This window comes from Solanum lycopersicum, chromosome 5 (assembly GCF_036512215.1).
Source record: "Solanum lycopersicum chromosome 5, SLM_r2.1".
NCBI classification, from domain to species: Eukaryota; Viridiplantae; Streptophyta; class Magnoliopsida; order Solanales; family Solanaceae; genus Solanum; species Solanum lycopersicum.
This window is the reverse complement of record NC_090804.1, coordinates 34,689,191-34,715,226: the sequence shown is the minus strand read 5'-3', so window position 1 is coordinate 34,715,226 and position 26,036 is coordinate 34,689,191. Positions and strand designations below refer to the sequence as shown.

Below are 26,036 nucleotides of genomic sequence, written 5' to 3'. Positions count from 1 at the left end.
GTCTTACTACATCGGAAATTCAAGGTGAGCTAATGCTTCTATCTTGGACTGGATCTTCTTCTTCAAGTCTTAATGCCTTGAACTTCCGGCATGGACTAGCTTCTTATGTATTTTTAGCTTTTAGAATACTCTTAGTTTAGTCATTTGATCGTAGATGTTCTTGTGATGATGACTTCCAGATTTTGGGGAATAATAGATGTTGAATTTTTGAAGTTAATGAATTGGTCTTTATTTAATGAGTTTAAGTCTTCCGCATTACTTTCTGTTGATATTATATTGAAATGTTAAGGTTAGATTGGTTGGTTCGCTCACATAGGAGGGAAAGTGTGGGTGCCAGTCGCAACCCGATTTGGGTCGTGACAAACTTGGTATCAGAGCATTAGGTTCGTTGGTCTCATCACACAAGAACGAGTCTAGTAGAGTCTTAAGGAACGGTAGGGGGACGCCTTTACTTTTCTTTGAGTGGCTATAAGACTTTAGGAAAATTCCATTCTTTCTTTCTTTCTTTTGTGCTACTACTTGAATCCAAATTGTATCTAGGTGATACAAATTGGTATCTGACCATCTTCACTCTCTTTCGCAGATGGTTAGAACTAGAGCAACGACTACGCCAACACCAACACCAGCACCGGCGGGACGGGTGCGTCTGAGCCATCCACTGGGGCTGTAGCTCGAGGAAGAGCAGCGGCAAGAGGCCGTGGTAGAGGTCGTGGGAGGACGTCCTCTAGGGGAAGAGGACGAGCACCTAGCCCATCTAATACTAGGGCTGTGACTCCTCCACCGACTGAGGAAGTAATAAGAGAAGGGGAGGATGGGGAAACTGAATAAGTGCAGAATGAGAGATTGCCACCCCAACCTACCCCAGAGATGATCAAATAGGTTCTCGCCTATCTCAGTGGGTTGTCTGATCAAGGTCAGGCACCTCCAGTGTTTTCTGCGCCAACACCTCCGGTTTCAGAAGTACAACATGCATCCACTATGGCTCCTCGTATGGATGCCTCATTGGACATAGGCACATTTCCACGTCTGACTACTGGGCCTATAATGACAAATGATCAGCATGAACTTTTCAGTAAATTCTTGAAATTGAAACCTCCGGTCTTCAAGGGTGCTGAATCGGAGGATGCTTATGATTTTCTGGTTGACTGTCACGAGCTACTACACAAGATGGGTATAGTAGAACGGTTTTGGTGTGGAGTTTGTGACTTATCAGTTTCAAGGGAACGCCAAAATGTGGTGGCGGTCACATATTGAGTGTCAACCAACAGAGGCACCACCTATGACTTGGGCCTCATTCTCTAGCTTGTTTATGGAGAAGTATATCCCCTAAACTTTGAGGGATAGGAAAAGGGATGAGTTCTTGAGCCTAGAGCAAGGTAGGATGTCGGTCAATGCATATGAGGCTAAGTTTCGTGCATTATCCCGGTATGCCACCCAACTATGTTTCAGTCCACAAGAGCGGATTCGCCATTTTGTGAAGGGGTTGAGGTCAGAGTTGCGGATTTCAGCCTTACAGGTAGCGGCTACAGCAAAATCCTTCCAAGAGGTGGTAGATTTCGTGGTAGAGGTGGAAGGAGTGAAGCCAGATGAATTCACCATGGCATCGACATCAAAGAGGTTTCAAAAGGGAGGTGAGTTTAATGGTTCTTACTCTAGAGGACAGGGTTCCGGAGGTTACTCAGTTCGACCCATTCAGTCTTCACTACAGACTGTAGTTGGGGGTCCTCCTCAGAATGGTCAACACTTCTCTGAGAGACCTATGCTTGACTCCAGAGAGTGTTATGGATGTGGGGAGACTGGACATATTAGAAGGAATTGTCCAAAACAGAGTTATAGACCCCCAATGGCTAGAGGTAGAGGTGGTCATGGTAGAGGCCATTATTCTGGAGGACGTGGTGGTCGAGGTAATGGTGGTCACCAAAATGGCCGAGGTGATTGGCAAACTGGAACCACTACATCACAACATGGTAGGGGCAATGGACAGACAAACGATAGGGCCCATTGTTACGCTTTCCCTGGGCGGTCTGAAGTGGAGGCATCTGATGCGGTCATCACAGGTAATCTTCTGGTTTGTGATTGCATGGCTTCTGTATTGTTTGATCCTGGATCCACATTTTCTTATGTATCTTCCTCATTTGCTAATGGTCTAAATTTACATTGTGAATTACTTGATATGCCTATTCATGTTTCTACTCCGGTGGGTGAGTCTGTGGTAGTTGAAAAGGTATATAGGTCTTGTTTGGTGAACTTTGTGGGGAGCAACACTTATGTAGATTTGGTTATCTTAGAAATGGATGATTTTGATGTAATTCTGGGTATGACTTGGCTTTCTCCGCAATTTGCGATCTTGGATTGTAATGCTAAAAATGTGACGTTAGCCAAGCCTGGGACAGATCCTTTAGTGTGGGAGGGTGACTACACTTCCAATCTGGTGCGTATCATCTCCTTTTTTCATGCTAAGAAAATGATTAGTAAAGGGTGTTTAGCTTTATTGGCACATCTCAAGGATGACACTACCCAAGTACCTTCGATTGAGTCGGTTTCAGTGGTCCGTGAGTTTCTGGATGTGTTCCCTGCAGATCTTCCTGGTATGCCACCAGATAGGGATATTGATTTCTGTATTGACCTTGAACCGGGTACTCGCCCCATTTCTATACCCCCTTATAGAATGGCTCCCGCGGAGTTAAGAGAGTTAAAAGCCCAACTTCAAGAGTTGTTAAACAAAGGCTTTATTAGACCAAGTGCATCTCCTTGGGGTGCTCCGGTTTTGTTTGTGAAGAAGAAGGATGGGAGTTTTCGAATGTGTATAGACTACAGACAACTAAACAAGGTAACCATAAAGAACAAGTATCCTCTTCCTCGCATTGATGACTTGTTCGATCAGTTACAAGGTGCTTGTGTCTTCTCTAAGATTGACTTGAGATCCGGTTATCATCAATTGAAAGTACGGGCAACGGATGTGCCAAAGACTGCTTTTGGAACGAGGTATGGGCATTATGAATTTGTAGTGATGTCTTTTGGTCTTACGAATGCCCCTGCTGCTTTCATGAGCTTGATGAACGGGATTTTTAAGCCATATCTAGATCTATTTGTGATCCTATTTATTGATGATATACTGATATACTCTAAAAGTAAGGAGGAACATGAAGAACATTTGAGAATGGTATTGGAAATGTTGAGGGAGAAAAAGCTTTATGCCAAGTTCTCTAAGTGTGAGTTTTGGCTAGATGCAGTGTCCTTCTTGGGGCACGTGGTTTCTAAGGATGGAGTGATGGTGGATCCTTCTAAGATTGAGACAGTGAAGAATTGGGTAAGACCTACTAATGTGTCAGAAATAAGGAGCTTTGTTGGGTTAGCTAGCTACTACCGCCGATTTGTCAAGGGATTCTCTTCTATTGCTTCCCAACTGACGAACTTGACTAAGCAAAATGTCCCATTCGTATGGTCGGATGAGTGTGAGGAAAGCTTTCAGAAGCTCAAGACTCTGTTGACTACCGCACCAATTCTCACCTTGCCAGTGGAGGGTAAGAATTTCATTGTTTATAGTGATGCATCCTATTCTGGTTTGGGTGCAGTGCTAATGCAAGAGAAGAATGTGATTGCTTATGCTTCAAGGCAATTAAAAGTCCATGAACGTAACTATCCAACTCATGATTTGGAATTGGCTGCGGTAGTGTTTGCATTAAAGCAATGGAGACACTATTTATATGGGGTTAAGTGTGAGGTCTATACGGATCATTGTAGCCTACAGTATGTCTTTACTTAGAAAGATTTGAACTTGAGACAGAGGAGATGGATGGAACTACTGAAGGACTACGACATCACTATTTTGTATCATCCGGGGAAGGCGAATGTTGTAGCGGATGCTTTAAGTAGAAAGGCGGGAAGCATAGGAAGTCTAGCTCACTTGCAAGCTTCTAGACGCCCATTGGCTAGAGAAGTTCAGATTCTGGCTAACGACCTTATGAGATTAGAAGTAAATGAGAAGGGAGGATTGTTGGCTTGTGTGGAGGCAAGATCTTCCTTCCTTGACAAGATTAAGGGAAAGCAGTTTAATGATGAAAAATTGATCCGGATCCGAGATAAAGTGTTGCAAGGAGAGGCTAAAGAAGCGACAATCGATGAGGAAGGTGTTTTGAGGATAAAGGGAAGGGTATGCGTACCCCGCATCGATGATTTGATCAACACTATTCTGACAGAGGCTCATAGTTCAAGGTATTCGATACATCCGGGTGCAACCAAGATGTACCGTGACCTAAAGCAACACTTTTGGTGGAGTAGAATGAAGCGAGATATTGTGGATTTTATTGCCAAATGTCCAAACTATCAACAAGTAAAGTATGAACACCAAAGGCCCGGAGGAACACTTCAAAGAATGCCCATTCCTGAATGGAAGTGGGAAAGGATTGCAATGGATTTCGTGGTTGGTCTTCCAAAGACATTGGGAAAATTTGATTCTATTTGGGTAATTGTTGATAGGCTAACTAAGTCTGCTCACTTCATTCCGGTCAAGGTGACTTACAATGCAGAGAAGTTAGCCAAACTTTATATCTCGGAAGTGGTGCGATTGCATGGGGTTCCACTCTCCATTATATCAGATAGAGGTACGCAGTTTACTTCTAAATTTTGGAAAACATTGCATGAGGAATTGGGTACTAGGTTGGACCTTAGTACTGCGTTCCATCCTCAGACCGATGGTCAGTCTGAGAGAACGATTCAAGTGTTGGAGGATATGCTTTGCGCATGTGTGATAGAGTTTGGTGGCCATTGGGATAGCTTCTTACCCTTAGCGGAGTTTTCATACAATAATAGCTATCACTCAAGCATTGATATGGCTCCATTTGAGGCACTATATGGGAGAAGATGTAGGTCTCCCATTGGGTGGTTTGATGCATTTGAAGTTAGACCTTGGGGTACTGACCTTCTGAGGGAATCCTTAGATAAAGTGAAATCTATTCAAGAAAAGCTTCTAGCGGCGCAAAGTAGACAGAAGGAGTATGCAGATCGGAAGGTTAGAGACTTGGAGTTTATGGAGGGTGAACAAGTCCTGTTGAAGGTTTCGCCAATGAAAGGGGTGATGCGGTTTGGTAAGCGAGGTAAACTTAGCCCAAGGTATATTGGTCCATTTGAAGTACTTAAGCGAGTAGGAGAGGTGGCTTATGAGTTAGCCTTGCCTCCAGGGCTGTCCGAAGTGCATCCGATATTCCATGTGTCGATGTTGAAAAGATACCATGGGGATGGAAACTACATCATCCGTTGGGATTCAGTTTTGCTTGATGAGAACTTGTCTTATGAGGAGGAGCCTGTTGCCATTCTAGACAGAGAGATTCGCAAGTTGAGATCAAGGGAGATTGCATCCATCAAAGTTCAATGGAAGAATCGACCCGTTGAAGAAGCCACTTGGGAGAAGGAGGCGGATATGCGAGAAAGATACCCACATCTGTTTACAGATTCAGGTACTCCTTTTCGCCCTTGTTTTCCTTCTTGTGATCGTTCAGGGACGAACGATGGGTAAATTGGTATCTATTGTAACGACCTGGTTAGTCGTTTTGAGCAGCAGATTTTAGTTCTGGAAAAACAGGCTGAGGCGACGGACCGTCATGGGCACGACGGACCGTCGCAGGGTCTAGTTTCAAAACACTTAGAAAAACTGAAAATTGGGAACTGAAATCGACTCTCTGAACTTCGTAACGGAATGGCAGGACGGACCGTCACAGGTGTGACGGACCGTCACAGATTCTTCAGAGAAATTGAGTCTCTGAACTCTGTGACGGGCAACAGGACGGACCGTCACAGGCGCGATGGGCCGTCACAGACTGCGAAATCCCAGTCTGGGTCGGATTTCTTGATACATTTTAAGGGACGTTTTTGACTATTCTTGCCTTAATTATAAAGTTAGTGGGTTAATGTTAATACGTCTAATTACTTGGGGGTTAAAAGAGGTAACCTTAAGTTAATTAGTGGGGCATTATTGCCATCTTTTATCCTTAATTATATACTAATTAGGGTAAAAGAAAGAGGGTTTGAATAAAGAAAATAGAAAGAACAAGAGAAAGAGAGAGAAAGTTGAACGAGAAAGAGGAGAAACGAAGAGGACACAAAGCTTTGGGAATTTTCTTGCTTGATTTCTAATCTTCGGTGGAGGTAGGTTATGGTTTTCATGCTTTCATAGTAAACTCTTAATAGAGAATGATATGTATTGATAGTATTGTAAACCCTGCTATGTGCTTAATTGTATGCATGCATGAACATGATTATATAATTGTGATTATATTAAGCATGATGAAGTTATTGAATCTCAAATCTTGATAAAAAAACCTAATCTCTTTTTAATGATGATGCCTTGGTAAGGGAGAAGGCTTGATGAGTTGATAGAATGAGATTAGGGGATCGGGTGTCACGAACCGACACGTAGAATTAGGGGATCGGGTGTCACGAACCGACACGTAGAATTAGGGAATCGGGTGTCACGAACCGACACGTAGAATTAGGGGATCGGGTGTCACGAACCGACACGTAGAATTAGGGGATCGGGTGTCACAAACCGACACGTAGAATTAGGGGATCGGGTGTCACGAACCGACACGTAGATTTAGGGGATCGGGTGTCACGAACCGACACGTAGATTTAGGGGATCGGGTGTCACGAACCGACACGTAGATTTAGGGAATCGGGTGTCACGAACTGACACGTAGATTTAGGGGATCGGAGTGTCACGTACCGACACAAGAGGATTAATGGATATGAGGGAGCGGAGTGTCACGTACCGACACAAGAGAAATAAAGATAATGAATCTTGAAAGATGTTAATATACTCAATCTAATGAACATGATTCCCAAATGAGTATGGTGTTGAGGCTTGAGTCCTCATGTGTGAACTTGACGGTAATTGTTAATGATATAGTGCTTGTTGTTGCTACATGTTGAGTATCATAGTTGATTTTATGATATTCCTTGGTATATATTGTTTTCTATTTTGAGTTGGCCGATGATATCTACTCAGTACCCGTGTTTTATACTGACCCCTACTTTTATGTTTTCTTCTTGTTTATTTGTGGAGTGCAGCAAACGTGCCATCGTCTTCAACTCAACAGTAATTCAAGTCAGTCTTACTACATCGGAAATTCAGGGTGAGCTAATACTTCTAGCTTGGACTGGATCTTCTTCTTCAAGTCTTGATGCCTTGAACTTCCGGCATGGACTAGCTTCTTATGTATTTTTAGCTTTTACAATACTCTTAGTTTAGTCATTTGATCGTAGATGTTCTTGTGATGATGACTTCCAGATTTTGGGGAATAATAGATGTTGAATTTTTGAAGTTAATGAATTGGTCTTTATTTAATGAGTTTAAGTCTTCCGCATTACTTTCTGTTGATATTATATTGAAATGTTAAGGTTAGATTGGTTGGTTCGCTCACATAGGAGGGAAAGTGTGGGTGGCAGTCGCAACCCGGTTTGGGTCGTGACATTATCTAATATTTCTTAGTTTCATGCTATGGTATTTTCATTTTTTTAAAAGTCTTTAGTCACTGCTCAATAAGCATAGTCGACTGGTCTTCTTCTTTTTTTTTTTCATTTTGAGTTTCACTGGTATGATCGCCTTTTTTTTAATGAGTCGTTTCTACGAAGATATCTCGGATCACTTGGGCATCATGTTTAACTTGCACTATGATGTTACTCGCCTTTGTTGAAATTAGTTATTGCCTATTTAGGAAGTTCATTATAGATATCGTCTAGTTCTCTGTTTGTGGACCAATACTTGTGTTCCTGGGTTGTCTAATGTGTTAATCCGCAAAATGTAGATTTTGTAGATCATAAAGTGAGAATTAGTCAGTCTTACGACTTTAATTGTCACGGTTTAATTTAAAGCCTAGGATATCATTTAAATTTTTATTTCTGGCCATTATATCACTCATATGATAGAACAAATAGAATGCAAAACCATTAGCCATGGCTTCGTATTCTTGCCGTAATGATGTTAGTTTGCTTTGTTATTAGTTGTATGGGGTCATATGAGCTTATTATAAATATCGTATATACTTATGGTCTTTCTGTTCTAGTTTCGTGTTAATTCCTCGATATTTGGATTAGCATTGAGTTGTAGATAAAAAGGATTGCCTATAGATGGGATAATGAACATAATTTAATAATTGATGGCTTGAAAGTAAAGGAGAGTTCCAATTAGGATACCATTCTTGATGAAATAACGAAGATACTTGGTATTTATGCTTCTATGGATACAATTGAAATTAAATATTCCATGAAGCAGAATTATACTCCTATGAAGATATACAACGATAGGAGTTTGAGATGGTATTTGAATTTGAAGAGGAAAAGTTGCTTCACTGATTTTCCTCTGTGTATAACATTGAATAAGAAAAGTTGTGACGAAATTTTGTCAAATTCGATTCCTACCAATTCAACTTCAAATTGTAGCAAGGATATGCAATTGGTACAACGTATCGAACTCACACAGCCAAATACATGGAAACTACTCAGTAGTAGATGAAATAGAAATTGACGAGGATGGAATAATTGAAAACAAATTTCATAAATACATTTAAAAAGGTCAGTTGTATATGAAAAAAGAGATACTCCAAGATGTTGTAAGTCACATTGCAATCAAGGAGAACTTTCAGTTCAAAGTTAAGCGTAAGTTGTTGTCAAATTCAAGTTATTACTTGTTATTCTGTTTGACGTCACCGTACTTGAACTTTAGTATATAATATTTGATAGATTATTATTTTTTTAGTAGAGTACTTGGTATCTTAAACAATTAGTATGTAATACTTAGTATCTTAAACATTTAGTATATAATATTTGGTATAAAACATATTCTAGTGTATAATACTTGATATGTTAAACATTTCAGTGCAAATTTAAGCGATCAAATTCAACGAGGTAATATATGAATTTCAACTAATGTTAACAACTGTATTTATAAGTTGGTATCAAATATCCCATTATTACTTGTTATAGTGTCTGTTGTCACCATACTTTTAAAATTTCTAGTATATAATACTTGGTAGCTTAAAATTTTAGTATAAATTACTTGATATCTTACACATTTAGTATATAATTCTTGGTATGTTAATCTTTTAGAATATTATACTTGGTATATAGTATATTCGAGTATACAATACTTGGTATATCAAAGTTTCAGTTGAGATGAAAATTTGTCTTTCGCTATGTTTCAAATCTCTATACAAAATAACCAATGCACATCAGTACAACTAGCAACTAATATATAATGATAAATCACAAGATCGTCCAATAATATATAATAATATACTATATACCAAGTATTATATATTAAAACTATATCAATTATATGATATCAAAATGTTGACAGCGCATTAATCGATTTGTCCAATCGCTTACCTTCAAGCATATTCCTTGTGTCTTATTCATAATATGTTCTTGCATTAATGTGTTTAATAAGGTATTTGGTTCTATATTTAACTTTCCTCGCCTACCATAAAAAGTAATTTAACACAATGTACTATCTCCTGTTGCAAAACTAAAATTTCATATTAGTAGTGTACTGTTAACAAAACCAGAAAATCATACTTTCATTGGAACTAACATGTTTTTTTCAATTTTATTGTCTTTATCATGCATCTAATAACCAGACACACCAGCATAATACATAGAGAAGTTTGAGTTGAAGAAACTCATCCTTTATAGGTGACACCATATAAAATGCCTTGCACATAGAACTTCTCAATTAAAACATTTATAATCTACTCAAGCATCTTCCCCTTATCTTAGTCGTAATATGTTACAATTACAATATGATACCATTCAACTTTAATTTGCAGGTATTATCTTCTATGTGTTGATGATCAGTGCTCATGGTATCTTAAGTCTTCCAGCCTTAATAATTCAAGTATATTCAAGGTTAAAATTTTTTGAAATGCTCACACATGTGGAAATGAATCAAGGTTTTTTCACAACGGCATGCTTCTTCAAAGTTTGTTGGAGGCTTGATAACAAGCAATGTCGATGATCCTAAGACAATATATACTCCATCCGATATACAACGTGACATTAAAAAGCAATATGGTGTTGATTTGAACTACATGAAGGCATGGAGGGCAAAAGAAAAGGCAGTAGAGATATTAAGAGGTAAACCAAGAGATTCATATAGAAAGTTGCCAAGTTACTTGTACATGGTGAAGCACACGAATCCTGGGTCTGTTACAAGATTAGAAAAAGCAGAGGATGGACGTTTTTTATATGCATATGTAGCTCTTTACGCCTCAATTAAATGATGGGAATATTGTGTGCCCGTTGTTGTTGATGGTAGCTTCTTAAAAGCAGCATACAGGGGTACAATTTTGACAGCTTGCACACAAGATGCAGCAGGTTAGTTACAATTGAACATCTATTAGTTAATAAAACAATTAAATATTTTTTCCCTGATAGGCTAACTTAATCACAATATATAGTCTACTGTCAAAATTATTATATATAGTGTCTCATTATCCAAATATAAATAATGAAATAGTTAAACATGATTTTGTTGTCTAATACATTAAATATGTTGTATTTTGTCGCTGAAATAGGTAAAATACTCCCATTCAGCTTTTGCTTAGTCGATTCAGAGAACGATGCATCATGGAAATGGTTTTTGAAAAGGATCCGAGAGACCTATGGCACAAGAGAAGGTATGAGTATCGTATCTGATAGGCATGAAAGCATTCTGAACGCCACTTCCATTGTGTATCCAGTGGTGCCTCATTGTGTATGCTTATACCACCTTTGGGGAAATGTAAAGAAATATTTCAGGAAGCACCATAAGCTCCTGAGAATTTTTATTTTTTTTTTTGCAATGGCTAACACATACACAACAGAAGAATTTGATCAATACATGGCTGAGATTTATAAGATTGACAAGAGAGTGAAAGAGTACTTATTTGATATGGGCTATCACAGATGGTCGATTGCACACTCCACGTCAATAGATTCATGGTGATGACTTCAAATATTGCAGAATCTGTGAATGCAGCTGATAAAGAGGCTAGAGATCCTCCTATATATGATTTATTGGATTAGTTGATGAAGATGATTGGTCGTTGGAATAATAAAAATAGAAATGAAGCAATTACGATAGGCACAACACTCAGCACAAAATATGAAGACCTAATGAGGGAGAAAATGAAGGAATCACATGGGATGACAGTATGTGATTTATTCGTGATACATCATTTTTAATACATTGTATAAACGTTGATTGTGCTAAGTCTGATAATTATTTTTAAATTGTAGGTAACTCCATCAACAGAATATTTATATACAGTTTTTGATTGTGGAAAACGACATGCGGTCAATATGCGTGAAAGGATATGCACGTGTAGGCGATTTCACATGGATGTTATGCCATGTAAGCATGCATGGATATTGTGAGAAAATACTACAGTGAATGAATATGAATATTGCTCGATATACTACAAGAAAAATAACTTACTGAACACCTATGAAGTTCCAGTTTATCCTATTCCTGATGAGAGTATATGGGAAATTCCTCTGGATGTCATAGCAGATATTGTGCTACCACCCAAAGGAAAAATCAGACCTGGCAGGCCACAAAAGATACTGACACAAAAATCTGGTGAATCAAGGCGAAAGAAATCAAGAATTACATGTGGATTGTGTGGACAACAAGATCACAATAGGCAAACATACCGAAATATTCCACAAGAAGCTTAGTTTTTCAAGCTTGGTTCTTAAATTTTATATTTGACTTCTTCTTCTAACACAGTCAACTATAGTTTTTATGTATACTTTACTGTGTTTTTTATAGTTAATGTAGTGAATCTCATGTTTGGATATTTTTTTCCGTTTTGTTTAACATTTGTTGTTTAAACATAACATGTATATCTATCAGATGGTATTTGGATAAGACTATTCAGTTCCTGATTATACGAAATTGCTATCTTGAAATGTTGATGATAAAGCTCTTGTTGACAGTTATATGAATAAGTGTTGTTAACATATATTTTTAAAAAAAATTGATGACACCTCTATAATTGTCTGCTACTTTGCTGGTATTATCGAAATGAAAGTGGTTTACAATTGTCTACTACCTTGCAAGTTTTAGCAAATTGGGGAATAACAATTTAGTATAAAGATCTGAGTGTAATTTTATGATTCCACATACTCATATTCCAACAAATATACAACGTGACATTAAAGATCAATATGGTGTTGATTTGAACTACATTAAGGCATGGAGGGGAAAAGAAAGGCATGATTTGAATATTGTGAGAACTACTATATGAGTGAATACAAATATTGCTCTGTATAAGAAAAGAAATATAACCTACAAAACACATATGAAGTTTCATTATGTCTTATTTCTGACGAGAGTATGGTATATTTTTTCCGGATGTCTAAGTGGATATTATCCTACCATCCAAGTACCACTTTAAACAATTAGACCTTCTGGTCATAAGGAATTCCTAGTTCTGAAAGTAATAAAATCCTCGATTGTCTTGATACACGCATTTTAATTTTTGAATCATCACTCAACGTTCTGATAGATCATGTAAAGCTCCTATTAAAGATGGATTTAGACAAGATGTCGAACAGAATTTCCAATACAGACTTTCTAATAACAAACCGAGATTTGAAGTTAATTTTGAAAGCCCTGAAACAAATGTGTTCTGTAATGATTAGACCGTGCGAGGAATTGATAATACGCTAATGTAAATTCAAATGAGGGTGATCAGAGATTTGCAAATTACAAAGTGAAGACTATATTAAGTACACTGCAAATACAATCTGGTATAGTTATAAATTTTATTTTTTATTTTAATAAATAACTTATACTGAGTATGCAGGATGACATTAGTTGCTGCAATATGCTATTTGAAGAATTTGTGAATTAAATTAGATGTTAAGAGTGAAAGACATCTAGATAGTACAAGTCTACATTCAGCATCAAGTCACTTTAAGTTAGCCTCGCACTCTGCCCTTACATAAGCTAAATCATCATACACATCTCTGTTTCCTCTATGCTCTCTTATCATTTGATACTGAAACGTCAAATTTTGTTACCAACACAACTCGCTCTCTTATCCCTCCCTGCATATACTACATAGATACATAATTATCCAAAGCTGAAGGGATTGTTTCAAACCTTGAAAACTACCTTTCAAATCATAACGATGACAAAAATCAAGGTAGCTTATTCCAACATTTATGACACTCCTACAATTAAGGTACAAATCCAGCCGATGACAACATTGGTACTAAAACAACATTAAGCTAGATGCTGCAGGGCAGGAATAATATTCCTCACTTATCCCGTAAGAAACTGAACAAATCTGTATCTGGAAATCAGAGAATATAGGAACTCTAGAAAGGAAGAAGTATATAAAAACTTGATTTGGAAATTTTCATCTTTATTGAAGTTAATCTGTACAAGTTATTTACATGTGTATATATGCACTATTCATCTAACTAACTACGTTGCCAACTGGATAACTAACTATGCTGCCAACTGGATAACTAACTTTAGAGCTCATTTATCTAACTAATTTAGTGAATCTAACTCAGCTAACTTGTACTGCTCCATTGTTTATGTTACACCTGAATTCTCAATACTCCTCCTCAAACTAGGTCCCATGAAGACATTCAGGACTCCTAGTTTGAATAATAGATATTCATGTTGTGTCCTTCCTAATGCCTTGGTCAGAAGGCCTGCTAGTTGATCATGGGAAGAAACATATAAAGTTTTGATCAACCCTTGCTGAATTTTCTCCCTTATGAAGTGACAATCTATTTCGATGTATTTAGTTCTTTCATGAAATGCTGGATTTGCAGCTATCTGTATAGCAGCCTTGCTATCACAATATACTGACACTGGACCTTCAATCTTGATTCCCAACTCTTTTGCCAGATTATTTACCCAAACTACTTCAGTTGTTAACCCTGCTAGACTTCTATACTAAGCTTCTGCTGAGCTCCTTGAGATTGTTGCCTGCTTCTTAGACTTCCAAGCAATGAGAGAGTTTCCTAACTTCAATATGTATCCTGTCACAGACCTTTTGGTGTTTGGGCATGCAGCCCAATCTGCATCACAATACCCTGTTAACTTTATGTCCTTCTCTGATGACATTAGCAATCCTAGTCCTGGCTGAGTCGTAATGTATCTCAAAACTTTTAACGCTACATTCTAATGTTGTTTTGTAGGCTTCTGCATAAATTGGCTCCGTGTTTGCACAGTGTATGCAATATCAGTTCTAGTGTTTGTCAAATAGAGTAGTTTCCCAATCATCCTCTAGTATTGTTGTACATCTTCAACTAGTTCAGATGCTTGATCAACATCCTGATCAGATACAATTAACTCTATGTTGAACTCCAAAGGAGTTAATGCTACTTTTCCTCTTCTTAATCCAGCCTCAGCTAGTAGTTCTAAAGCATACTTTCTCTGATTCATTTCTTTGATCAGTTTGTATCATTTCCAGTTACAAGTAAGTCATCCACATAAACTAAAATGATTACCATCTTGTGTCCTTGTTTCTTTGTGAATAAGGAATAGTCCAAATGACTTTGTTGGTATCCTGATCCCATCAGTGCTTCTGTCAATTCGAAGTTCCACAGTCTGGAGGCTTGTTTGAGTCTATACAAGGACTTGATAAGTTTGCAGCAGATCTTAGTTGTTTCCCCCTGAACCTTCAACCCCTTGGCAGCTCGATACAGGCATCCTCCAATAAGTCACCTTGCAAAAAAGCATTATAGACGTCCATTTGAAACAAGGGCCAGTTCTCAGCAGCAGTAGCTAATGCAACAACAGTTCTTACTGTCACCATTCTCACAACTGGTGAAAAAGGTCTCTTGATAATCAATCCCAGCAGTTTGGTTGTAACCTTTAGCTACAAGCCTTTATTTATACCTTTCTACAGTATCATCCGACTTGTACTTGATTTTAAAAACCCATTTACACCCAATGACTGACTGATTATGAGCCAAGGGAACCACCTTCCATGTCCCATTATCTTTCAAAGATTGCAGCTCTTAAGTCATAGCATGAACTCATGGAGTCTGTTTTAGATTCTTCATATGTGGATGGTTCCACATCTGTGGAGATGTTGGCTATATATGCTTGATATGGTGGGAATATATGTTGATATTAAACATAATTACCCATGGGTGAAAAACATGCTTCCCAACCTTATGACTAGTGTAATAGTCTTTGTACCAAGTTGGTGTTGTTGTAGCTCTGGTGGACCTTCTAGGAGCAGGAGTGGCAACATCTGTAGTTAATGTATGATCAAGATTTTAAAGCTCTAATGTAGGTTCACTGCCTTCACCATATGGAATTTATTCATTACTAACACTACTAGTATCAGTATGTATGCCTGGACCAACTAAGAAATGCTCATCCTTATCAAATTGTACTGGTGTAGCATGTATGGAAGTAAGATCAGGAAGACATTTAGAAGAATCAATCTTTAATAGGAACACATTCTCATGGAATTTTACATCTCTGCTCACCAATATCTTCTTGTCATGTAAGTCAAAAAGGTTGTAACCTTTTTGAGTAGCAGAATATCCTAAGTAAGCACATCCTGCAGCCCTGGGTGAAAATTTGTCAACCTTGACAATCTTAGTTGCATTAAAAAGACAACCAACCACTCTTAGATGATCAAGGGAAGCTTTATGTTTATGCAATACTTCATATGGAGACTTACCCTTAAGCATTGGTGTGGGTAATTTATTAATCAAATATACTGCAGTCAATACACATTCTCCCCAAAATCTAATTGGTATGCTTCCTTGAAATCTTAAGACTCGAGCAACCTCTAATATATGCCTATGCTTCCTTTCTACAACTCCATTTTGTTGTGGAGTATGAGGACAACTACTTTGATGTATAGTTCATGTGCTTTCAAACATAATTTTGCAATCATTATTGAAAAATTCACTACCATTGTCTGATCTAAAAATCTTCACAGTAGAGGCAAATTGAGTTCTTATCATTGAAATGAAATTCTTTAATACCGTGACAACATCTCACTTTAACCTGAGCAAATACAACCATGTCATCCTGTTGTAATCATCTACTAAAGTAAAAAGTATCTAAAACCATTATGAGTAGCTGTTTTGTAGGGCCCTCAAACATCTATATGTATCATATCAAACATTCTACTCCTTCTAGTACAACTTCAAGGAAAAGGCAATCTAGTTTGTTTTGCTAAAGGGCAAGCTGTGCATTTATAATGAATGTTGTTATCATGTCCTCCCACTGCTAACGACATTCTCCTTAGAGCATTGATTGAGGGATGTCCTAGTCTCTTGTGCCATAATAGGTCTGTTTCATCATTGTGTACATGACATTCATAAGCTCTGGACCATTGCTGCTACTAGGATGATTATTATTGGGATCCATCAACCAATATAGGCCTCCACTTTCTTTACCAATCCCCTTCACTTTCCCAGTGGATAGGTCCTGAAGTACACAAAAGTCAGGGAAAAATACAATTGAGCGTAGCAATTGTTTAGTGAGTTGTGACATAGATAATAGATCATACTTAAAATTAGGTATTGCTAACACGTCTTTTAAGACATCTTTACCATTCCATTTAGACTTTTCAATATGAGAAATTGTGGTGGTTTGCCCATCTTTCTTTGCCTTTTGGAGGAATATGTGTGTCAAATAATGCTCCTAATTCTAAAATAACATGTTTACTAGCTCCTGAATCCACTATCCATTGTTTGCAATATATTCATCTTTATTATCTACCAGATTAGCATGTGCAACACCTGTCATGCTAGTTGTTCCTGCCATGTTGATTGTTGTATCATCAGTCCCTTTTTCTTTGTTGAGCATCTGTCCATATTGATCCTTTGTGAATACTGGTTGTTCCATACGTTGCATGTCTTGAACATCTTGTCTCCTTATAGCTGTACTGAAAGGGTTGAAAGTGTCATCATAATCAACTGCATTTGCTATCCTTGTTCCCCCATATTTCTTCCTAAACTTGGGATGATCAGGAGGGTATCCAACTACTCTATAACATGTTTCCTTGGTGTGTCCTTTCATCTTGCATACTTCACATTGCAGATTGTAGATACTTTTCTGTCTTTGTGAATTGGAAGTAGAGCCACCACCTTGAAAATTGTAACCTTTAGCATTCAAAGAATTTTTCCCAGTAAGTGAATAATCAGAGTTGTTGATTCCTAGACCAGTGTTTCCCTCGTGAAAGTTGCCTTGATAATTAGGCTTTGTATAACTATTATTCCCCACATAGAGAGTAGTTTATGATGATTCACCCAATTCAATCCCTGAGTACGAACCAGAAGTTAATCTTTGACCTACATCAACCACAATTATTGAATATGCTTTGTTCAGGGACGACAGAGGTATCATTATAAGAATTTGGCTTCTCTGATGGTTGTAGGACTCATTTAACCCCATGAGAAAAGCAAACAAATGCATATACTGCAGATGACTAGCATACACCTTCGATTTGTCACAACCACATGATGGAGGAGGGACAAGTGCATCAAATTCATCCTAAAGCACACACAATTTTGTAAAATATGCAGATACAGACAAGTTACGTTGTGTAATTGTACAGATCTCTCTGTGCAGTTGGTAACCTCTTGAGACATCTACTTTGTCAAAATGCTTCTTCAGATCAGACCAAACCACTGATGCATCTTTTGCGTATATGATCCCATTCATGAATTCTTTTGACACGGAGTTGAGAATCCAAGATAAAACGAACGCATTGCACTTCTCCCACTGCTCTTCTAGATCATCTCTATAGTCACTTTTCTTGTAGGTTCCACAAACAAACCATAATTTGCTTTTAGCTCGATGTGTGAGGATCATCGATCTACTCCACACTACGTAGTTTTCGACACCTGTGAGTTGAATACTCATTAACAATGATCTTGGAGTATCTGATTGATGAAGATACAGGGGATGATTACGTTGCTTCTCAATTGTCTCAATTGTTTTCTTCTCAACTATATCCTTGCTTCCCATGACTCTTCGAGGAAATCAGAAAATCTTGAATGTTGTTTAACCAGATCGGCTGTGGAAGAGAAGATCGAAACAAAAAACCTGAATCAAAGTTTGATTCCAAGGCTCTGATACCATGAACATATCTGTATCTGAAAATAAGAGAATATAGGAACTCTAGAAAGAAAGAAGTATAGAGAAACTTGATTTGGAAATTTTCATTTGTATTGAAGTTAATCTGTACAAGTTATTTACATGTGTATCTATACACTATTCATCTAACTAACTACGCTGCCAACTAGATTACTAAATACGCTGTCAACTGAATAACTAGCTTTACAACTCATTTATCTAACTAATTTAGTGAATCTAACTCATCTAACTTGTACTACTTCATTGTTTATGTTACACCTGAATTCTCAATAGAAACCAATAATTATAATCAAATACAATCATATGGATTTAAGAAATATATATAAGTTCATCACTTAATTAAATAAAACAAAGATGTGTGCAAGTTCAAAGCTTAATTCATAATACCAACTTAACTAGGAAAGATCACTGACTCAAAAACACACAATGGACAAGTCTTAAATTTCTATTCCTCTTAATTTCATAAGACATAAGCTAATTATTATAACGCTTCACACGATTCATTATTTTCATTTTTCCCGACGATGCAGATTCACTAGTAATATGTTTGTCCAGTTTCATCTTGCCATACTTCCATAACAACGAGCCAAACTTTATGCGATGTGTATTGACATCACATTCATTGTCAACCATATTACTGTCATATATGAATTTTTTTGTAAACAATGCAACATAGATTCTACGATCCCTGTAATGAAACAAAAAACAAATCACATCAATGGTTTAAAATTTAAAAGAGCTTATTCATGTATATTTTGGTAAATCAAATAAAAAAGACACTTACGCAGCTTGTTGTGACGGCAAATCTTTAATCATCATAACATTGAAAGAATCAACCAATGTCTTATTCTTATATGGTCCATAGTTTAATTGAATATCATTCCTTTTTCTAAAAAAATTCTAAATCAAGAGGAAAGTGGAATAATAAATATATACGCATCAACATAATTGCGAATATTGGCCCTAAAAGCACCATCACTCATCAAATCATACACATAAATCAATCTATCTTTAAAAGATAATCTTGTTATAAACCATTATTCAGTGGTAACAATATGTGATCTACAGTATGCCACGACATATTATAAATCACAAATTCACCCAAGTATGTACTTGGCTATAGTTCATAACCATATAATCAATCACATAAAGGCTTCATTTTTTAAAAACTAATTATACACAAGTATTTTTTAATTACATACCAAACTTTTTCCAAAGATTGACCACCAAATGCAAACTTGCAGAACCAGTCTTTCTTGTTGATAGTCGTCTTTCCAAAATCAAACAGAGGATCGAGATTATTGTCCTTTTTTATGTAAGGATACTTCCTATAATTATAAGATTGTATATTAAAATACATTATAGTATTAAATAGCACAAACACATATAAATATAATTAAATACTAACTTGTTGCGTGGTCTGCGACCTTCACTCATCCATTTTCTAAATTCACCCATTTCCTTGAAACAATCATCGTCCATATTAAAACTTCCGAAAGGATAAACCCACGTTACAACACTCTTGGAAGAGGCTCCTTTATTCATATTATCATCAAAACCATAAGTATTCGGATATGGAGATTGATGTAATGAATTAGAATGCCTATTTCGTGCTGACATGTCCTATCATAATGTTCTCTACCTCTTGATAACAAGAATTATCAATCTGTTTACGTGCCACTCGACATGTAAATGGATGAATCTAAGACTCTGGGACATCAATAAAATCTGATGATAAGAATTCTGGAGTTGTGTCCATTGTTTCAACTTTGCCAACTGAAATGTATAACAAATAATACTTGTATAATTTTACAATATGGTTAGTAATTGCTTATTATTAGATCATATATAAAGGAAATAATATTAAAATGAAAAAAAAATTATAGATATATTTTTACTTATATATTATACTTAGTATAGATATCTTACTGGTATAAGATACCTATCACATTCAGATAGAAGTACACCTCATTTACCTTGAATACGCTACTATTAATAAGTGAACTGAAGAGTAACATGTTGGTCACAATTGTTGATATTATTATTAGAATAGTCGTTGTCAAAATCAACATTCATGCCTCTGCCTCTAAATTCCTCATACTGATGTTAAATAAAGATACAAGTGAAAAGTAAGAAATAAGAAACAAATAGACATAAACATATTTTGACATAAAAAAAAACTAGATATTAATTTAGTACCTCAAAATCATTATTTCTATTGACTTTCTTACTTAAAAGGTTCAATTGCATTGAAATTTTTTGAATCAGATTCTATCATCAGCTTCTTGAAACTATGAACTTCTTGTATTAACTGATCAACAAATAACATAATCAAAGCACTTCTCATAAATATAGTACATTAATTATTTTAAAAAGGGATAATTAACATACTACTTGAAAATTTTCCCCTAACTCCTTCTGCCCAAGTGAAATGCGTCTTTTCTCATCAATCAAATTCTTAATCATAGGAGTACCAAGCTTAAGTTTTGTATGTTTGCCAACTTCAAAAGAAAATTCCCAATTCTGCACAATACATAAGTTGAAAACTTTAAAGCTAATATTGACAGTAGTATAAAAGGTTACATGGTTGCAATTAGTATACTCTTTAGGGACATATCTACATACAAGGATTAATTATGTATATAGACAACTAACTCATACTAAAGAACATACATTTTTTGTTGAATATTACTAAACAAGGCTCAAAATCTAATAAAAAATTTAAAACTACAAAAAATTACTACGACTAAATTTCATGAATACATACCTTTAATTTTTTTGCGATTCATTAAATTTTCTACTTTTGACGTTGATACTTCGATCTTGATCTACATGGTCAAATGCAGTAGATTTTCCTTTTTTGACCTCCTCCAACTTTCTCCTTTTCAAGTACTCCTTGGACCTCTCCTCATTTTTCGATCAACAAAGCTATGATCAACTGTCGGTAATGGCATGTTACAACAGTTTGAATGAGACATAGGTTTTGGAGACAACAAACAAAAGAGGCTCACCAACTGGTGTTACCATCTCAACAAATTCATCGTGTGATTCCATATCAAATGATGAATCTTCCTTCGTCATTTTAAATCTGCTGTGTACAAAAAAAAACAATGTACATAAATTACTATGCTTGAAAACAACGTACCATAATATTTGAGTGAAACTCGCAACATTGAATACTATTCCTATCTGACGTATGTGAAAAACAATAAAAAGAAATTTTCTATCGGAAGAGTAGTTTCTATTGGAAAGGATAAAAACTTTGATAACTACCCAATAGTATTACCAACCGTACTCTTTTAGATTTAATATATATACATAATAATTAACATATTTATATATTATTATTATCTTTTCAACTTCTTTAAACTGCTATAAATGTAAAAAAATCTTTCATATTGGTAATACTGACAAAATACTATTATTTATGTAGTTAAGTCTTAAGGATGGTCTTTTTACATAATTTGCACTATTTTTACTTGCAAATTGTTTGTTTAATTTTTTGTAAACTCTAACATTTGTTTTGTATTGGTTTAACTTAAGTAAATTCCCTAGAAGATGAACTAATTTCTTTTATGTTGGCTTGTTTGATTATTAAAGGAAATTGGAAAAGGTTTAAAATTGCTCTCCTTCCTTCTATTGATTTGAAAATGTCTTTTAGTTTATTTTTTTTAGGTTCAAAAATACCCTTTAGCTAACAGAATATGATATGAAATTTATCTAAACAAATGAACAATTTTCATTGGTTAACTTAATTATTTTATCAAATAAAAAAATCTCACCCAAACCCGTTTCAAACCCAACAGCCAAACCCATTTCAAATTAATCTAACCCAACTTTTTTCTATCTTCTTCTCTCTTCCTCTTCCCCTTTTCCTCATCTACCCGTTTTATTGAATTTGTGTTTTCCTCTGAGTGATAGAGCTTCAGCCAACTTGACATACCATTGTCGACTAGCCTGTTTTAAGCCATAAAGAGACTTGTTTAACTTGCACACTAAACTCAAATCATCCACAGCAAGCCCTTGTGGTAGTTTCATGTATACTTCCTCATGAAGATCACCATGAAGAAAGGCATTGTTCACATCAAGCTGATACATCTCCCAACCCTTTTTAACAGCACATGCAATCAAGGTCCTCACAGTGGTCATTTTTACCACTGGAGAATAGGTCTCTGTATAATCCACACCAGCCTGTTGAGTGTAGCCTTTAACTACTAGTCTGGCTTCAAACCTTTCAATACTACCATCAGATTTATCCTTCACTTTATACACCCGTTTACATCCAATTGCTTGTTTTCCTGCAGGTAATCTTACAAGATCCCAAGTATTGTTTGCATAAAGTGCATCAAACTCTTGCACCATGGCATTTTGCCATGCAGGACTTAAGGCTGCTTCATCATAAGATAAAGGCTCACTATCATGGCAAATGTTTTCAAACATTGCTTGACTATCAGATGCAATATCATTGGGAGTAATCTGATGATGTTTAGTGAACATGGCATTCAAAGAGAAACTTTTGTCAATGGGAATGGACTGTGTGGTAGGAGTATTAGTTTTTAGGGTAAGAATTGAGCAGATGTAATCTTTCAAGTGTGAGGGAATTTTGTTTTCTCTTTGTGATCTTCTGGGCAGTAATGTAGGAGAAGAAGGAGATAAAGTATTAGATGATTGATGTCTGTCATGAGATAGAGGATTAGGTGATAAGGTTGAAGAAGTAGGGATCACATCTGTGTTTTGATTTACCAAAGTGCTATTAAACATTGAATCAATACAATCATCAAAATCATTTGAAGAAACAGTTCTGTTATTTGTAGAAGTTGTACTAGGATTAGAATGAAAAACACATTTATTTGAAGCTAATGTAAAACGAAACAAATATTCATGAAATACTACATCCTTAGACACATGTATCCTTTTTGTGGCAAGACTCATCACCTTGTATCCTTTTGTTCCAAAAGGGTAACCTACAAACACATGAGGAGTGGTTCTAGGTTGTAGTTTATCCCTCTGAACTTTGGGTAATGTTGGGTAACACAAACAGCCAAAGGATCTAAGTTGGCTGTAGTTTGGTTTTCTCTTGTATAAAATTTCATAAGGACATTTATTCTTTAGGTAAGCTGAAGGTAGTCTGTTTATAAGGTGTGTTGCTGTAAGTATACATTCCCCCCAGTATTTTATGTGAAGCTTTGATTGAAATAGAAGAGCTCTTGCTGTTTCTAACAAATATTTATGCTTTCTTTCCACTATGCTATTTTGTTGGGGTGTATATGGACAACTCTTTTGATGGATTATACCTTTGGATTGAAAGAAAGACTTGGTTTCATTGTTATTAAACTCAAGCCCATTATCTGATCTAACAATTTTGACTGTGGTTTGAAATTGGTTTTCTATCATATTCGCAAAAGTTTTGAGAACTTGTAAGGCATTGCTCTTGGTGCTTAACAGATGAGTCCAAGTTGATCTACTAAAATCATCTACTATGGTGATGAAATGTTTGTAATTGTCATGGGTAGGTGTATGATAAGGACCCCATATATCAGAATGAAGAAGTTCAAAAATGGAATTAGAGTGTGTGAAACTTTGACTAAAGGGCAATCTTTCTTGTCTTGCCATAGGACATATTGTACACATAAAAGGTTGTTTGTTTGAGAAACTGGCTGGAATGGTAGACATTTTCCTCATTTTCACAAAAGGCACATGGCCAAGTCTATTATGCCACAATAGGTCTACACCATGTTCAGTAGATATAGCATCAGAAGTAGAAGAGCAAATAGTATGACCAGTACACTTGTTATCATCATGTAAAGTTTTATTTGTGACCTGGCTATTATTACTAGACAGAGATAAGTTGTGATTGTTGTGAGATATGCAGCAACATGTGGTGAGTTTAGCAGGATTCTTCAGACATCTTGAACAAAGGAAATGAAGTCCTTCTCTGCTACTACCAAGCACCTGAGGCCTCTTCACTGAAGGGGCCTGCAGTAAACAAGAAACACTAGTGAATAGAACAACACTTCTCATTGAAAGAGTTAATGAGTGAACTGACATTAGATTGTATTTAAAAGAAGGCACATATAGCACATTGTGTAGAACAATTTCAGATGTGATCATTACATCTCCAAATTCTATCACCTTAACTTTGTATCCATTGGGTAAAGAAACAAGCATAGGATAAGACATGGTTTGAATATTGGTAAGTGAGGATTTGTTAAAGGTTATATGATTTGATGCTCCCGAATCAATGATCCATAGATCAGCACTTGATTTGAAACATTCACATGAAGGATTGCCAAAATCAATAGATGAAGAACATACTATAGTACCTGCAAAGTTCACAGAACCAGCTTCCATGTTTGAATTGTTTAAATCAGTTCCTTCAACTCGAAAATTCTGCAAAAGTTTCATCATGTTATCATATTAATCTTTAGTGAATGTAACCTTTTGATTCTAATTACTCTACATGCAATCTTCTCCTTGTGCAGATACCATATCATCAGGAGATCCATGAACATTAGCTACAACTCTTTTTCCTCTATATTCATGATTATTGTTCTGCCTTGTATGAGATCCATTGTTCCTATTAGTCTGATTAGGATATCCAATCAACTTATAACATTTCTCCCTGATATGTCCTGTCTTTTTGAAGTAACTACAAATCATAGCACTTCTATTGCTATTGTTAGCTGGAAAATAGTTGGATCCTCCATAATTGTTGTTACCTGAAGTATTTCCAGAGTAGTTTTCATTGGAGAATGATGTTTTGTAGTTCCTCCCTGTTGATCCCTTTCCACTACTGTTAGATGAGTTCACATTCAAGGAAATCGATTCCATACGAATTTGATTAGCAGGTTTAAACTCCCTTTGCTTCTCCTCTTGAATCAACAAGGAGAAGGCTTGTGCCATTGTTGGAAAAGGATTCATCATAAGAATGTTACCTCTTATCACAGTATACACTTCATTCATCCCCATTAAGAACTGTATCAAACGTCTATCTTGTTCTGCTTTGTATAATCCATCCTTGGCTCCACAATTACAAGCACAAGAACACTTATTCTTTACATTCAAGGTACTTAACTCTTCCCAGAGCTTTTTCATTCTGGTGTAGTAGACTGTTATATCCAAATTTTCCTGTGTGAGATCATTAATCTCCTTCTGAATTTGATATAGCTTTGCTCCATTCGTTTGGTCATATCTATCTTCAAGTTCCTTCCAAAGTTCCACTGAATCACTAACATACTCTACACTATCTACAATTTCCTTAGTGAGAGAGTTTAAGATCCAGGAAGTTACCATGTCATCGCATCTCTGCCATTGATGCAACTGGTTTGAACTTGTAGCTGGTTTAGCACAACTACCATCAATGAATCCAAGCTTGTTCTTCACTGACAATGCTCGCATAACTCCCCTTATCCAGGATCTATATCCTGTTCCATCAAATTGAACTGGAACTAGTACCATACCAGGGCTATCCGAAGGATGTATGTAAAGAGTGTTGTGTGTATCACTATTAACAGAGGTTCCTTGTGTTGAAGGAACACTTTCAGATCCTGTCATGATGAAGAATCGACTGTATACAAGAAAAACAACTAAACAAAAAGGAATCGACAGCAGATTCAAATCAGAAACAGCAAAAATAGCCTAGCTCTGATACCATGTAAGGTTGATCAACAATGGTGATTCACACCAAAACAGAATGGATCCATAACAGTCAATTGAGAAGAAGAAGAAGAAGAAGAAGAAGAAGAAGAAAGCATTACGAATACTGATTTGGAGAAAAATGAATGTTATCTTTCTTGTATTGATTCACTCATATATATACAAGAGAGTTGTGGTTTGAGTTCAACAAATACAAAGATATAAAATGTAAAGTGTGTGACTAACTAACTTTCAAAACTCTAACTAA

At 36.3% G+C, this 26,036-nt stretch overlaps 1 protein-coding gene across 1 annotated transcript; it reads left to right on the top strand.

The window, feature by feature from the left end:
- Positions 1 to 10,082: 10,082 nt before the first annotated feature.
- LOC138348778 (uncharacterized) lies at positions 10,083 to 11,712 on the top strand. The gene is made up of 5 exons (XM_069298355.1): positions 10,083 to 10,195; positions 10,310 to 10,368; positions 10,569 to 10,747; positions 11,272 to 11,386; positions 11,486 to 11,712. Exons 1-5 carry the CDS (start codon positions 10,083 to 10,085, stop codon positions 11,710 to 11,712), a joined length of 693 nt encoding a protein of 230 aa, XP_069154456.1.
- Positions 11,713 to 26,036: the final 14,324 nt, after the last annotated feature.